Below are 17,010 nucleotides of genomic sequence, written 5' to 3'. Positions count from 1 at the left end.
TTAAAATCAGTAAACAATGCTGGATCAGGATCAATTTGTCTAATCAGTGCTGAATCCCAGTAAACTCACAAGAATTAATTGATGGAATGAATGAAAGGGGAAAATACCACTCACCTAACTCTTCAAAATTAAGAGTAGGAGGTTTCTGCAATATTTCTCAAACAGTGGGAAGTATTGTCAAGGAAAACAGCACCCGAAGGTTGGAAAAACTTCACGCACATTGTGTTTCTATAGAAAGATAGGACTATTGTAGGGAGATAAAATATGTTAATCTGGAGTGCAGGGGTTGTTCAGTTGGTTGAGTGACTGACTCTTGATTTTGGCTCAGGTCATGATCTCACGGTTCCTGAGTTTGAGCCCCACATCAGGCTCTGTGCTGGCAGCACTGGAGCCTGCTTTGGAGTCTCTCTCTCCCTCTCTCTCTTGAAATAAATAAACTTAAATATGTTAACCTTGGGGTGGTGGGAGGGGGGATGGACTAAATGGGTAAGGGGCATTAAGGAATCTACTCCTGAAATCGTTGTTTCACTATATGCTAACTAATTTGGATGTAAATTTTAAAAAATAAAAGATAAAATTAAAAAAATATGTTAACCTTAAAAAATGAAACTGTCAGTTATTTTAGCAGCAAAGAAGGAGGGGGTACTTATTTGGGAATAGCAGAGAATTGCAATCCTGGACAAATAAGCTAAGGAGTCCATAGAACTAAGGAGCGAATGCTCTTTGATAAAGGAAAGGAGGAAGTTGAGAAGGCTGTCATAAAAAATCCATGAGCGTAGGGGCGTCTGGGTGGCTTGGTCGGTTAGGTGTCCGACTTCGGCTCAGGTCATGATCTCACGGTCCGTGAGTTCCAGCCCCGCGTCGGGCTCTGTGCTGACAGCTCAGAGCCTGGAGCCTGTTTCGGATTCTGTGACTCCCTCTCTCTCTGCCCCTCCCCTGTTCATGCTCTGTCTCTCTCTGTCTCAAAAATAAATAAACGTTAAAAAAAATTAAAAAAAAAAAATCCATGAGCGTAAACTGGTATTTTGAAGTATAGTGCATTTTCATTGACTGAGTGGTGATAGTGTCTCATTGGCTGGGCTGTTAACGGGACAGGAGAAAACCTTTTATCTTCTTGCTGGGTTAGTAAAGTGATATGAACTTGCTAGGTGCCTCTCTTCTTGTTTAGTCTGCAACTGACAACGAGGGATAGGGCTGAGAGCACCCCACTGACTCCCCACCTTCCAGATTCCATTCTAAATGAAGTTTCCTTTTATTAATTTTCACAACTGATGAGTTAATCCTGGTGAACACTCCCCCCACCCTGCCTGTGTAAATGGCTTTTAGTTATTCACACTGCCTAGTGAAGCTGGAAAGACATACTTAAAGTGGACTTTTATTTATTTTTAAAATTATTTGTTGAAGTATAGCAAACATTCAGAAAATCTGTGACTAAAATTTATTTATTTATTTATTTATTTATTTATTTATTTATTGAGAGCATGCATGCATGAGCAGGGGAGGGGGAGAGGGAGAGAGAGAATCTTAAGCAGGCTCCACACTCAGCATAGAGCCAGGACCCTGGGATCATGGCCTGAGCTGAAATCAAGAGTCAGGTGCTTAATGGGCTGAACCACCCAGGCACCCCTGTAAATAAATTTTAAAAGTGAACACACCTATGCACAAATCATAAAATCTACAAAGGGCACATGCCTATGCAATTGCTACCCAGGGTTTTTAAAAAGAAAATTACCAGAAATCCAGAACCTCTTTCATGGTTCTTGTCACTACAACCCCTTATCTTCCAAGAAAAACCCTATTATGAATTCTTGTGATATCTGATAGGACTCAGAATACAACTGCCCTAAAATATGGCACCTTACCATATTGAATACGTTAAGGTGAAAGAATTTGAGAAACAGCTGGCTCAGGAAGGACTCTCTGACCTTCCCCTGAATCACATCGTAAGATGTTCAAGTGATAGATGTCCTTTCTGTACCAGAGGAAAGGAGTATCTTTATCTCTGAAGATGAAGTGATGCAGAGAGGAGTCCGAATGAACAGGATCACTAAATTTCCCTCAGTGTACTACCCTGAAACCTATATCCATTTGTCCTATCACATTTTCCCACTACTTTCTACTCTTCATCAAACTTTGCATAAAAATGCCTATCTTAACTTCTTTGTGCTTTCATTGCCTTATGAAGGCTCCCGTGTCAAGTAGAAAATCAAATTTACATGTTTTCTCTTGTTAATCTGCCTTTTGCTACAGAGCTCCATCCAAGAACCTAGAAAGGTAGAAGGGAAGATTTTTTCACCCTCTCCTACACATCGTGGAAGAGTTTTGCCTGTTTTTTGAACTTTATGTAAGTGGAGTTAAACCCCCAAACTCCTTTGGGTTTGATGCAGGAGTAAAAACCTGACCAATGCAAGAGAACAGCGCCACCTGGTGTATGAAACTAATGACTGCAGCGGGACCAGGACCAAATTTTCAGTAAAGATGGGTCCATTCTCATACTGTACACAAAAATCAAAATCATTGAGAGGCAAAACAAAAAATATGAAGAAAAATATGACTTCATCGCTTGGAATAGGCAGATATTTCTTTTTTTAAATTAATTTATTTATTTTTCCAGAGAGAGAGAGAGTGTGGAAGGGGCAGAGAGAGGGAGACAGAGAATCCCCAAACAGGCTGTCAGAACAGAGCCCCATGCGGGACGCGAACTCACCCACCGTGAGATCACGGCTCGCTTACCCGAGCCACTCAGGCACCCTGAGAGATATTTCTTAAATAGGAGGCAAAGGAAAGAAAGATTTGATAAACTGGAACACATTAAAATTAAGAACTGATTAAAAAGAATTAAGAACTGCTCATCAAAAGACATCACCGATAGTTAAAAAAACAACCCATGAAGTGGACGAAAAACATATATCTACAAAAGAATTCATACTCAGGCTATATAAAGAACTTTTACAAATTAACAAGAAAAAGGCAACTTGACTTAACAATAGGCAAAAAAAAAAAAAAAAAAAAAAAAAATCTGGACACATCACAAAACAGGATGTCCAAATGGCCAATAAACATAGGAAACGGTTCTTGACTTTGTTAGGGAAATGCTAATTAGATTACCACAATGAGATACCACTACTCACTCAACAGAATGGCTATACGAAGACTGAAAATATTAAGTGTTAGTGATGCTAGAGAAGAAGCAGAACTCCTGTTGCTGCAGGGAGGGCAATTTGGCATATTCACACTGGAAAACTGGTGGAATCTACTACAGCTGCACATAAGCATATCCTATAACCCAGAAATTCCACTCCTCAGCAAAAGACAAGTGCAGAAATATTCACGCAGCATTGTTATTAGTAACCAAAAATTGGAAACTATACAAGAGCCAATTAACAGTAGAATGAATAAACTGTAACCATATTCACAAACCAAGAATGAACAAACTGCCACCATATGTAACATTCTAGATGAATATCACAAACATAATGAGTTAAGTAAGAAAGCCAGACACCTTACGCCTGGATGGCTCAGTCTGTGGAATGTCCCTCTGACTCTTGATTTCAGCTCAGGTCATAATCTCGTGGTTCATGGAATCAAGCCCCGTGTCAGACTCTGCCAACAGTGTGGAGACTGCTTGAGATTCTCTCTCTCTCCCACTGTCTCTGCCCTTCCTTGCATGTACTCTTTCTCTCAAAATAAATAAATAAACTTAAAAAAGAAAAAAAAGAAAGCCAGACACAAATGAGGACATAATGTACTCCACTGATACACAAAGTTCAAAACAGGCAAAGTAATCTGTTCTGTTAGACATCAGAGGGTCATTACCCAGGGGGCAGGGAGACATTGATTGCCAGGGAAACAGAGGGCTTCCTGGATACTGGTTGAGTTCTATTTCTTGATCTGAATGGATACTGACAACATGAGTGTGACTAGTTTGTGAAAACTCATCCAATTATATGTATAGTGTGATTCACTGAATGTATATTATTGTTCACTTTATAACCTAACTCAACCTCAGTCCCTAGGCTCTATGGTTTCCTCATCTCAGAAAGTGGCAACTCTTGGGGTGCCTGGGTGGCTCAGTTGGTTAAGCATCTGACTTTGGCTCAGATCATGATCTCGCGGGAGTTTGAGCCCCGCGTCGGACTCTGTGCTGACAGCTCAGAGCCTGGAGCCTGTTTCAGATTCTGTGTCTCCCTCTCTCTCTGATCCTCCCCGTTCATGCTCTGTCTCTCTCTGTCTCAAAAATAAATAGACATCAGGAAAAAAAAGTAGCAACTCTTAACAAACAATTCAAGCCAAAAAACCTTTGAGTCCTTCTTGACTCCTTTCTTTCTCTTACACCCCATACCTCAGCAAATATCAATGGTGTACTTAAAGTATATATCCAGAACCAGCCCAGTTCTCACCATCTACACTGTTATCTTTTTGGTCCACAGCTCTTTCAACTCTACCAAACTGTTGTAATGTCTTCTGTCTGGTCTCCCTGCCTCTGCCCTTATCCACATTGAACCCAGCCACCAGAGCAATCCTTTCGAAGCCTAAATTGGAACATATTAGTCCTCTGCTTAAATCTCTCTGATGGCTTCTTACTGATGTTGGGTATTTTCTATTTGCTACTCTAACCCATACTCTACCCTGGCCTGTTGCCCAGGAAGGTTGATCTATTTAGACTGCATCAAGAGATTTCTTTGCCCTCTGGCTTCCTATTGGGTTGGGCCAATGGGAAGCACTAGCAAGTTATCAGAGGAAAGAAGAGTGAGGTTTGGGTATGTATGCCCCATCTCCCCTCCTGTACGTCACTAAGGGCTGGCTGCACACCTCAGAACTCTACTCCTGTAATGCAGCCTTCTCTTCATACACTACTCCTTTGATTTCCCTAAACCCCACTCATACCTTTGTAAATATTGCCTTCTTGAGCTCTATTCAAGTTATTCTAAATTCAGTGTGTCATCTGAATGAACAAAGGGTACCAAAATGACCTCAAGAAAGAGGCTCTCATATAGGACTCTGAGGTTGGGTTGGTTACATATTTGAGGAGCTCATTGATGACCTCTTTGTGAGGGGGAACGAGGCATGGATGACACACTGCAGAGAGTGATATCACGGTTACTCAAATTATCATTCATGGCAGCATTAGATGAAGCACAGTTGCAAGTTTTGGGAAAAGAAGTGGTATGGCCCCCACTTCATTTGCTGTGGCAATACTCATTATGAAATTTGTGGAGTCTCCTGCTTTTTAAGACATTCCCAGAGAGAGACACAGGTGAAGGGAGAAATAAAAAGCTGTAGATATACAGTGGAGACCATGCATAGAAAGTTAGAAATCTTGGGGGGGAAATGGGAATTTCCTGGGTGTGTGTCTGGACTTGTCCTAGATAAACAGTGGGGTCACCAGTAAGTCTTATCTTAGTCACAATGGGGAAAGGAGGGTGTTTGCAGTAAGTAGTTTCTGGAACTCAAAAGGGTAGGAGGTGGGGGGATTACTAGTCCTGGTTTTGTGGCAGCACAGGTAAAGTTGAATATTTCATTCTCCTTTACACATTGATGTTGATATTTAACCACAGATATAAATGACTAGTTTATTCTAAGACATCTTACCTGTCTTCAATTATTTTTTTTCTTTTTCTTTCTCTTTTTCTTTTTCTTTCTCTTTTTCTTTTCTTTTACTTTTCTCTTTCTTTCTTTTTTTTTTTTTTTTTTTTTTTTTTTTTTTTTTTTTTTTTGAGCAGTGGTTCTCAATGAAGGATTGGATGTCATAGCAGTTTGGTTTGGGTGCTACTGGCATCTAGTGGTGGTACCAAGCTAAACATCCACCAATGGGCGGGACACTCCCACAACACCGGTACATTGGGCTCCAAACCTAGTTACTGCTCAGGCAAAGAGCAGGGGGTTGAATACAAAAATTGCTACCTGTCTCTGCTTTGAGAACCAGGGCTTTACACGCTGGGCAACCATGTCTGAAAACCTAAACTTCTTCTGAGATGCAGAAATCAAATGGGCTCTGAGGATTTTGAAATGCATCTTGATTTCCCCTTGGAGTTACTGATCATTATTCATTTGTTAACTTGTATTCAAAACAGCAGCTCAAACCTGTAGGATTTTTATATGGAGTTTGTCAAATTTTAGTTATAAAAATTCAGAAAAAAGGGCTTCAGATTTTAGTTGAGATCCAGAAAAGGGCAGGAAGCAAAATTTTCTGTAATGGGCCATACAGTTAATATTGTAGGCTTTGTCGGTCTAAAGAAAATCTCACCTCCCCCTGTGCATTCTCCTTTAACCTCACACAACACTCAAAACTACTTCGGATACTTCTGGCCTCTAAGTCTGTGTGTGTGTGTGTGTGTGTGTGTGTGTGTGTGTGTGTGTTTCCCCCAGACTAAATGATTCTCACATTTTCTAGCTACCAGCTTGGTGTCCTGCAATTCAAGTTAGTTCTGACACTATCTATCTGGAGTTAGTGTCAGATCCCACAGGTTAAGAGTTCAGTCTCACAAACCACCCCATCCCACTTCAGATACCAATTGCAGTCCAGATTGTCACCTATGCTTCCGGCTGACCAGCTGTAAGTCAGAGGTTCCCTTAGTCTCTTCCTCTGGTTCAATGAATTTGCTAGAGCAGCTCACAGAATTCAGGAAAACAGGTTACTTATTAGATTACTGCTTTTTAACAAAGAATATTAAAGGATAGTAACAAACAGCTAGATGAAGAGATACCTAGAGCAGCGTCTAGAAGTGTCCTGAACACAGGAGCTGGTGTCCTTGTGGAGTTTGGGGTGTTTCGCCCTCCTGGAACTTTTGATGTGTTCTTATTCACCAACTCAGAACCCTGTCTTTTTATTATTATTTTTTTTATTTTTTAACATTTATTTATTTTTGAGACAGAGAGAGAGAGAGACAGAGCATGAACGGGGGAGGGGCAGAGAGAGAGGGAGACACAGAATCAGAAGCAGGCTCCAGGCTCCGAGCCATCAGCCCAGAGCCCGACGCGGGGCTCGAACTCACGGACTGCGAGATCGTGACCTGAGCTGAGGTCGGACGCTCAACCGACTGAGCCACTCAGGCGCCCCATAACCCTGTCTTTTTTTTTAAATCATGGTTTCATTACATAGGTTTGCTTGCTTGAATCATTGGTCATTGGTGATTGGGTCAGTCTCCAACACCTGGAGGTTGGGGTTTGGGGCTGAAATTTCCTTCTAATCACTGCTCCGTCTTACTGGCAACCTGCCCTGAAGCTATGAAGGAGCCACTTAGCCAAGAGTCATCTCATTAGCATACCAAGAACACTCTTATCACTTAGGAGATTCCAAGGAGTTCTGTGCCAGGAACCAGAGACAAAGACCAAATATTTTTCCATAGAGACAAAGTTAGCCTTCTATTTATACAGATATTCTCCCCCTGGCACTCTCAGAGAGCACACAGAACAGAGCCCAGAAAGTACTTCTACTTAAAAAGATTGTTCCCTCCATAGAGCTAGCCTGGTACAGAAATTTAGCTTCAAGCCTAAGATAGCATTGAGTTAATAATCAGGTATGTAATATTAATTACTCTTCTCATTTTATAGGTGAATTGAACTCAGAGTTTAGTTAATAAATGACAGGTGCTAAAACACAGGACAGTAGACCTTAGTATAAAGCTATTTGACTTGACTTGAGAGCCAGGATTAACCACTTGACTAGAATTGAATTAGGGAGGAGTCAGGATTTCTAGCACACCCAGTACTTCATTTCCTTTCACTCATTCTAGAAGCCTACACACAAGTCAGATGACAGAATCATGAAAACGAAGACATTCCAGAGATGAGTTTCCTCAAGGCTCCCTTGATGTCCCTGTTCCTCAGGCTGTAGATAAAGGGGTTCATCATGGGAGTGACTACCGTGTACATCACTGAGGCCACTGCCCTCTTCCTGGCAGAGAGAGAAGATGCAGAACTAAGGTAGACTCCAACACAAGTCCCATAGAATAAGCAAACAACAGACAAGTGAGACCCACAGGTGGAAAAAGCTTTGAACTTTCCACCAGTTGATGGGATTCTCAAGATGGAGGAGATAATTCGGGTGTAAGAGAAAATTATCCCTGAGAGAGGACCAACACCCAACAGGCTAGTCACTAAATACACCAGGACGTTATTGATCAGGGTATCAGAACAGGCAAGTTCAAGGATTTGAGCAAGCTCACAGAAGAAATGGGGGATTTTCGAGTCTGTGCAGAAGGACAGGTGCACCAGCATCAGACTGTGGAGCAGGGCATTCATAATGCTAATGAACAAGGAGAGAAGAATCAGCAGGCCACAGAGGCGAGGGTTCATGATGACCCTGTAATACAGAGGGTGGCAGATGGCCACATAGCGGTCATAAGCCATCGTAGTTAGGAGTAAATTGTCCATACATATAAAAACCATGAAAAAGTATACTTGAATGAGACAGCCTCCATAAGTGATAGATTTGCTCTGTGTTTGGATGTTCACCAGCATTTTGGGGACTATAGTGGAGGTGAAGGAGATGTCGACAAAGGACAGGTTGGAGAGGAAGAAGTACATGGGGGTGTGGAGGTGGGAGTCAGAGCTGACGGCCAGGATAATGAGCAGGTTCCCGAGCACGCTGACCAGGTACATGGACAGGAACAGCCCAAACAGGAGGGGCTGCAGTTCTGGATCCTCTGAGAGACCCAGGAGGAGGAATTCTGATACTTCTGTCTGGTTTTCTGATTCCATGTTGTTGAGGTGCCTGCTGAGTTAGAGACAGGAGTTAGTTACGATGAAACAGACACACAGACGTCACTTGCTTGAGAGACATCTTTTATTTATGCTTTAAATTCTAGTAATATTTAAACAATTCTTCCCATCAGGTTCGTCTACGCCTTTTTCCCTTCACCAAGTAAATATTGAGTGACTTCTATGTATCATCCATTTTTCTAATGCTAACATTAAAAATGAAGGGGTGCCTGGGTGGCTCAGTCAGTTAAATGTCTGACTTCCACTCAGGTCATGATCTCATTCTCCTGAGCTCAAGTCCCAGGCTCTAGGCTGACAGCTCAGAGTCTGGAGCCTGCTTCAGATTCTGTCTCTGTGTCTCTCTGTCTCTCCCCAACTCACACTCTGTCTCTCTCTCTCTCTCCCTCTCTCTCAAATATAAATAACATTTAAAAGAAATTTTTTTAAGTAAAATCTAGGATTAGATTCTGTAGTTTCTTCAAACAGTATCAGACCTGGTTAGATGACTTAATTTTCTCAGAAAATCTTAACTGTGTAGTCAACCCTATACTGCTTGACTCTGTTCATAATTGCAAATCTCAAGTAATCCTGGAAATTATAATCTGACATTCTCTATTGCCTTTGTGTGAGAAGTAACACTATTAACCCATTCCTTTAAATGTTCTCTATTTTACAATCACATCAAATCATTCTTTAAAAATTTTTTTAAGTTTATTTATTTTGAGAGAGAGAGAAAGGGGGAGGGTCAGAGAGTGAGAGAGAGAGAATCCCAAGCAGGCTCCAAACTGCCAACGCAGAGCCTGACATGGGGCTTGAAGCCACAAACTGTGAGATCGTGACCTGAGCTGAAATCAAGAGTCAGATGCTTAACCAACCAAGCCACCCAGGTGCCCCAATGTCAAATCATTCTATTGGGACCTATCTTTTTCGAAGGAATTTCTTTTGCTGGACTTGTGACTTGTCATTTATCATCAGCCTACAATGGATGAGAGACATTATAAGAAAAGGTTGAATGAGTCTTGTTATTGTGTCTGCTTAAGAAATGTCATATCCATAGGGGAAATTCCTATCTGTTCTTTAAAACAAGAATACCAAATGCTTTTTATGAACAACTGGTTATTTTCTCTCATAATTACATTCTTTCCCTTCCTTTCCCTTCCCTTCCCTTCCCTTCCCTTCCCTTCCCTTCCCTTCCCTTCCCTTCCCTTCTCTTCCCTTCCCTTCCCTTCTGGCTTCTAGAAAGCTTAGAGCTGGGTATATGGGCCATGTCTAGAAACTCAGAGTTATTTTTATAGCATATTTATTTTTTTATTTTTAATATTTTATTTTGTAAGTAATCTCTAAACCCAGTGTGGGGCTCAAACTCACAGCCCCAAGATCAAGAGTTACATGCTCCACCAAGTGAGCCAGCCAAGTGCCCCTGTAGCATATTTCTTTTGACTAATTTTTTCTTGGTAGCCAGCCACCTTCTAGGATATGTCCAAATGGCAGTGGTTTTGTAATGATCCCCCACCTTCCAAGTACCCTTGAGTGCATTTGATTTTGTGCATCTTTACAGAGCAATCTTCCCATAGGTGCCAGCAAAGGGCCAGCACATCCTTGTGGGATACTTCAATGGCTCTCTACCCATTAAACACCCAAGTCCTCAGTGGCATTCAATTTCCTCCATGATCTGGCCCCTGTAATAATTACATATGGGATGATGTAGTCTCAGCAATTGCCACCTCATAAAAATAACATTCCAGGGGAGCCTGGGTGACTCAGTCGGTTAAGTGTCTGACTTGATTTTGGCTCAGGTCATGATCTCACAGTTCATGGGATGGAGCCCTGCATCAGGCTCAGCACTGACAGTGCAAAGCCTGCTTGGAATTCTCTCTCCTTCTTTCTCTGCCCCTCCCCTGCATTCTTGAGTCCTCTCTATCTGAAGGAAAAAAAAAAAAAAGAGTGAATAATTCTAGGAGCTGGTATGCAAATACATTATTGATAAAAATGTATCATTTTCTGCTTTAATCAAAACCAAACCATCTCAGGATGTGAATTTGGAAGGATACATATTCATAATAGAAGTGGAGGGAGGGTGGAATGCATGGAGTCTTGAGAGAACAAAGGAGGTGACTGAGCATTTTTTCCTCTGCCCTCACACTGGCCTAAGTGGGGGGAGAGAATTGTTGAACCAGCCAATGCTAACATCAAGGCCACTTGACAGAATTGCAATCCACAGGATGGTTAATGGAGCAAGGGTAGGAGGACATTAGTCACGAAAGGGAGAAGTAGAGCAAAGGTCAAGGGACATTTCTGTCCTTCAAATGAATAGGATGCTCTATGCAGTAAACAAGACAGAAGGGGCACCTGGGTGGCTCGGTCAGTTGAGCATCCAACTTCAACTCAGGTCATGATCTCATGGTTTGTGAGTTTGAGCCCTGTGTGGGTCTTTCTGCTGTCAGCACTGACCCTGTTTCACATCCTCTGTTCCCCCCTTTCTCTGCCCCTCCCTCTCTCTCTCTCTCAAAGATAAATACACTTTAAAAAGAAAAGAAAAGGTCTCAGTGCTACAGACATACTCTAGAAATATTGGCTGTTCTTATTGCTGTTATTATTTTTATTAATAACAGTATAGTTGTTGTACTAGCCTTTATACTTGATCTTAGCCAAAAGACCAAGAAACAGTGTGGTAGTCTTTATGAAAGAGAAAATATTCAGCTTGGTTTAGGATGTTCCCTTTCCCTTGATTTCCTGATACACAGGAATAGTCACTATTGCAGAAATACGAATGGAGGTTATACATTTGGAATTTTTTTAATTTTTTAATTAAAAAATTTTTTTATTGTTTGTTATTTCTGAGAGGGAGAGAGAGAGACTGAGAGTAAGCAGGGAAGAGGCAGAGAGAGAGGGAGACACAGACTCGAAAGCAGGCTCCAGGCTCTGAGCTGTCAGCACAGAGCCTGACATGGGGCTCGAACTCACAGACCGAGAGATCATGACCTGAATTTCTGGAAATGGATGGTGGATCCCCACCACACTGCCTGACAGTGTGGATGTACTTAGTACTACCAAACTGGACACTGGAAAATGGTTAAAATGGTACCTTTTATGTTATGTATACTTCATTATGATTTAAAAATGAATTAATAAATAAAAAATGTTGAAGAAACTTGCTGATTTGCTTTTTTTATGCTCCTGTCCTTCACGGTGGTTTGAGAAATCAATTGCCCCTCATTTTTCACCCTTCATGGGTGGTTCTTAGGGAACAGAACTCAAGAAGCAGATGGATGAAATAGGTGAAGGGGAGTAAGAAGTACAAACGTCCAGTTATAAAAGAAATAAACCATAAGGATGAAAAGTACAGCAAAGGGAACATAGTCAATAATATTGTAATAACTTTGTATGGTGAAAGATGGTAACTACACTTGTCATGGTGAGCATTTTTTATTATTTATTTTTTTTATTTTTTAATGTTTATTTTTGAGAGAGAGGCAGAGTATGAGTGGGGGAGGAGCAGAGAGAGAGGGAGACACAGAATTCGAAGCAGGCTCCAGGCTCTGAGCTGTCAGCACAGAGCCCGACATGGGGCTCGAACCCACAAGCTGTGAGATCATGACCTGAGCTGAAGTCGGACGCTTAACCGACTGAGACACCCAGGCGTCCCCATGGTGAGCATTTTTTAATGTATATAATTGGCAAATCACTTTGTCATACACCTGAAACCAATATAATATTGTATGTCAACGATTGTATGTTTCATCTTTAAAAAAACCCCACAGATGTCTGTGTTCTACCCAAGAATTTCCCGTTGAGTAGGTCCAGTATTTGCATTTCTAACATGTCCCCAGGTGATGCTGATATAGCTGTGTGGAGGGGACCACACTTTGAAAACCATTGCTGTAGAAGTTTCTAAAGTATGGTGTAGAATGAGCCCAGCTGGATTCAAATCCTGTATAAAGCCAATGAAGGAGGGGCGCCTGGGTGGCTCAGTCGGTTAAGCCTCCGACTTCGGCTCAGGTCACGATCTCGCAGTATGTGAGTTCCAGCCCCGCGTCCAGCTCTGTGCTGACCGCTCAGAGCCTGGAGCCCGTTTCAGATTCTGTGTCTCCCTCTCTCTGTGACCCTCCCCCGTTCATGCTCTGTCTCTCTCTGTCTCAAAAATAAATAAACGTTAAAAAAAAAATTAAAAAAAAAGCCAATGAAGGAAATCCATGAACACGCTTGAGCTTTTGTTTGTTATCTGGGTAATGGAAATGAGAATGTAATATCTACATTCCAGGAATGCATATGAAAAGGAAAAATAAAACACACAGCAGAGTGTGTACTCACTGTTCATATTATTGATATCAGCATCACTGGAATTTGAGAAGATCCTGACATGATTCTTCCTTTTGAGTGGCATGTGTTGGAGGGTGTAGGGGGAAAGGACAGGAAGAATGAGGAAGTGGGAAGGAGAGAGAGAATAGCCATAGAGCAACATCGGTGAGTTGCAAGGAAGACCAACTTGAAATTTCTACTAGGACCCTTGGTTACATTTAGGGGCAAGTTGACTGGGGAGACTGGTCTCCTTTCCTTAAATCTCAGTACCTCCTTCAAAGGATTGGATTTAGCATTAACAATGTGACCCTAGAGCAGACAGTTTCCCTTCTGTCATACCTGGGAAATAAAGTGGTGCATTGGAGCAGCCTGGAATCCTTAGAGAACTTTAGAAAGTTTCAATTCCTTTCAGTAGGGCATCAGTCGCTGCAAACTTTGGGTGAGGAAAAGGTGTCCACGGAGTCAGCGGCAATTGTGAATCCAGTGCCAGGGGGCTTGGGAATATGCCAAGTAGTTAATAAAAATCCGGAGTTCCTTTAGACAACTATTCTCAATCTTGACCGTGGATCAGACTCACCCGAAGGGTTTCTTAAAACACTGGTTGCTGGATGCCACCCCAGAGTTTCAGCATGTCTAAGTGAGGACTGAGAAAGTGCATTTTAGGGACACCAGGTTCAGTTAGTTGAACGCCCCAATGTCAGCTCAGGTCATGATCTCACTGTTCATGAATTCGATCCGTGTATCAGGCTCAGGGCTATCGGCGTGGAGTCCACTTCGGATCCTCTTTTCCTCTCTCTCTCTGCCCTTCCCCTGCTCATGCTCTCAATCTCAAAAATAAATAAACATTAAAGAAAAAAAAGCTTTTTAAATAGAGTGTATTTCCAAGAACTCTCCAGGTGATACTTCAGGTAAAAATGGCTGCATCATTTTCAGGTCCCAAGGCAAAACGAAAACGGGGGACCCTTAGCTCATAAATTTCAGAAGGTGACAGCAAAGCATTAAAGCAAGAGTGGGGTTCTCTGTGACTGCCCAGGCTGTGCACACATGAACCCAGCTCTGGCTGCTGGGCTGGAGACAACATTTTGAGAACCACTACATTAGACTTCCTACTTAATTAACCTAGGACTAACTCTACATGGGAATAATAATAATAATAATAGTAATAGTAAATTGTCCCTTTTCTCCAGAACTTACAAGGGATTTCTGTATCTCCAGGATGACCCCACAGAAGACCACAGGTGATGATGGAAAATGTGGATGTGGAAGACAAATTGACTTTTGAGAATTTCAAGCAGACAGTTATGTGTAGAGTTTCTGGACAAGACACATTTTCCAAGAAGTGACACGGTGTCTTCCTTCCTGGTCTGGTAGGTGTGAGATTGTGTGGATAGGGGAGAGGCGGTCTATTTACAGTTTTTTCTGCCCCTAGAGGTTTTGTCTCCAAAGCTCATTAGCCGATCTTCATTCCAATCCAATTCCTACTTGCCGCGAAGGGAGGAAACTACTGGCTTGTTAATTACCTGACTGGGACAAAAGGAATTTGTCCTTTCCCTCTCCTGCCTCTTTTGTCCCAGAGTTAAAGCTCACAGTCCAGGTCTGATGAAGATGCCCACAGCAGACACCGTCACCATTCACCACGCACCACTCGCTTTTCCAGGAGGCAGTTTGCCAAAACTCAGCCATTTCTGATTGTCTTCATGGTTGTTGCCAATCAACTCTTTTTTTTTTAATTTTTAAAATTTTTTTTATTTTTGAGGGGGGGAGGGGCAGAGAGACAGGGAAACACAGAATCTGAAGCAGGCTCCAGTCTGAGCTGTCGGCACAGAGCCCGACGCGAGGCTTGAACCCGCAAACCGTGAGATCACGACCTGAGCCGAAGTTGGTCACTTAACTGACTGAGCCACCCAGATGCCCCACCAGGTGCCCCAATTAAGCAATTATTAATTGGCATAAGTTTAACGCATCACAATCCTTTTTTTTTAAGTTTATTTCTTTATTTTGAGAGAGAGAGAGTGGGGGAAAGGCAGAGAGAGAGGAAGAGAGAATCCCAAGTAGGCTCTGCATGATCAGTGCAAAGGGCTTGAGCTTCTGGAACTGTGAATTCATGCCCTGTGCTGAAACCAAGAGTCAGAGGCTTAACCAACTGAGCCACCCAGGTGCCCTGGTAAATTTTTTTTTAAGGGGCACTTCAAAGTTAGTAAGGAAAGATTTTCTTAAGGGGGACTCTTGCGACGGGAAGATCTGCAAAGAATATGCAGAACAGGGGAGGGGTGGGTGAACAAAGCTTTCATATGTAGAGGCCGGTGGCTTGGGAAAGGGACAGGGTGTGTCTCGAAACTCAGCAGACTGCGTTAAATACGTTAGATACGGCACTAACAGGAAAGACGAGGCTGGAATGTTCACTTGGAGGCATGTCGGGGAGGGGTGGGGAATCTGGGCCTGAGTTGGAGCAAACAAGTTATAGGGGGGAATTTCTCATAAAATTTAAGGTCCAGCCTTCTCAGTCGATTTATCCTAAATTATGTCAAGCTCAGAGTTTGATCAGTTTCATCAAGGTCTCAGCTGGAACATTAGCTCCTCAAAGGGTGCCTGTGTTGTGTCAACTACAGGTCAATTAAAAAAAAAAAAAAAAAGCCTACAATCGCTAGTTAGGCAGGAAAAAAAAAGTTCCTGTGCTCACCAGCATCAATCACTCACTATCCCTTTACGATTTACTTCTCTTGTCCTCTGTGCAGCTTTCTTACTTGATTTTTCTGCATAATTATTAGTTGTTTCTTCCACATTCCTGACATTTAGAATAGTGTATGGTATACAGTAGGCACTCAATAAATATTTATTCAGTGAATGAGCGCTTGATAAAATACCCTGCAAAGAGGTGCAAAGACTTAGACTCTCATAGGCAGCGAATCACTCTATTGAAATTTCTGAGTCATATCTTTCTGGATATTTAGGAAGTACCAAGTAAGCAGGAATTAGGTTAATCAGGGCGTATTCTTTGTTTTACCAATAAAGGCACCAATAAAGTGCCCTGTGAAAGTGTAGTCAAGGAGAATAGGGCGTGTCTTTTAATCCTTTAGTCCTTTCAGTTGCATTACCAGATAAAAGTCAGTGACCTTGTGAGTTTCTTCAGCCAGAAAGCACGCCGTAGGGTAGAAGTACGTGAACATCAGCCTGGCTCAAGCCCTTACCTTGATAACCTATGGATTTCTGTGTCTTGGTGAGTAATGGAATTTGCGGCAGGGGTTCCCCACTACCCTTCACTTTGTAAGGGAATTTTTAATTTGCAGAACGTTTGCTCTTGACTGAGGGCATCAGGGTGAGCTTTGAGGTTGGGGTATCTTGTGAGATGGAATTTTCCAATTATTTATGTTGGGTAGGTTTTGTCCACAGGATATCAGGATGGGCAGTATATTACCTTTTAATCATGAGTTCTATTATCAAGGTCAGCTTTGTCCTTTTCAAGGGAGCTCAACTAAAATTACAATTCCCAATGCTTGAAAATCAAGAGATTGTAAAAAAAATAATGTAACTTCACTAAGATGTTATCTGAAATCAGAACTGAATTGACTACATGAGATGAGTTTTGCCCAGTGTTAATGAAATGAAATTTATTTCCCAGATATAACATAACAGGAAAATTAGGTATTAGTTTTGGTTTTAAATGGAAGGGATTTGGTTATAAAAAGAGTACTCTTACAGAATTTGAAGCTGTTTACCTAGATAGAATTCATCTTATTTCAAAAACTCAATATATCTTTTATTGTTGCATATATTTTAGCATTTTTTATCATTTAGTATGTTCACACTAAAAAGTTACTGGAGCGAGTTTTTGTTGCCCGTGAGTGGTCCACAAACAGTTATTACTTGGCTACACTGACCTTGTTACTACTGATAGCTCAGTCCCACAGATTTAATGACAAAAAAAAATTACTAAGTGTCAGGTCCCCTGGAGTTTATAGTCCAGCTATTAAGTGTGATAAATGAGGGTTGATTGTGAATTATTGTAAA

The 17,010-nt window shown here is 41.8% G+C and overlaps 2 protein-coding genes across 2 annotated transcripts in view; one reads left to right on the top strand and one right to left on the bottom strand.

Annotated features, from left to right (window-relative positions):
- The first annotated feature begins 5,468 nt into the window (after nucleotides 1–5,468).
- LOC122213907 (olfactory receptor 7G3-like) overlaps nucleotides 5,469–17,010 on the top strand; it is a 44,096-nt gene continuing 32,554 nt past the window's right edge. Inside the window, exons 1-2 of the mRNA XM_042928307.1 lie at nucleotides 5,469–5,503; nucleotides 14,218–14,369. The gene's annotated coding sequence lies outside the window, so the exon portion shown is untranslated. The remainder of the gene's footprint in view (nucleotides 5,504–14,217; nucleotides 14,370–17,010) is intronic.
- Nucleotides 7,765–15,858, bottom strand: LOC122213918 (olfactory receptor 7G3-like). The gene is made up of 2 exons (XM_042928322.1): nucleotides 15,837–15,858; nucleotides 7,765–8,711 (listed from the first exon to the last, which is right to left on the bottom strand). Exon 2 carries the CDS (start codon nucleotides 8,701–8,703, stop codon nucleotides 7,765–7,767), a length of 939 nt encoding a protein of 312 aa, XP_042784256.1. The 5' UTR covers nucleotides 8,704–8,711; nucleotides 15,837–15,858.

This window comes from Panthera leo, chromosome A2 (assembly GCF_018350215.1).
Source record: "Panthera leo isolate Ple1 chromosome A2, P.leo_Ple1_pat1.1, whole genome shotgun sequence".
NCBI lineage: Eukaryota > Metazoa > Chordata > Mammalia > Carnivora > Felidae > Panthera > Panthera leo.
This window is presented reverse-complemented; position numbering and strand designations above follow the sequence as displayed.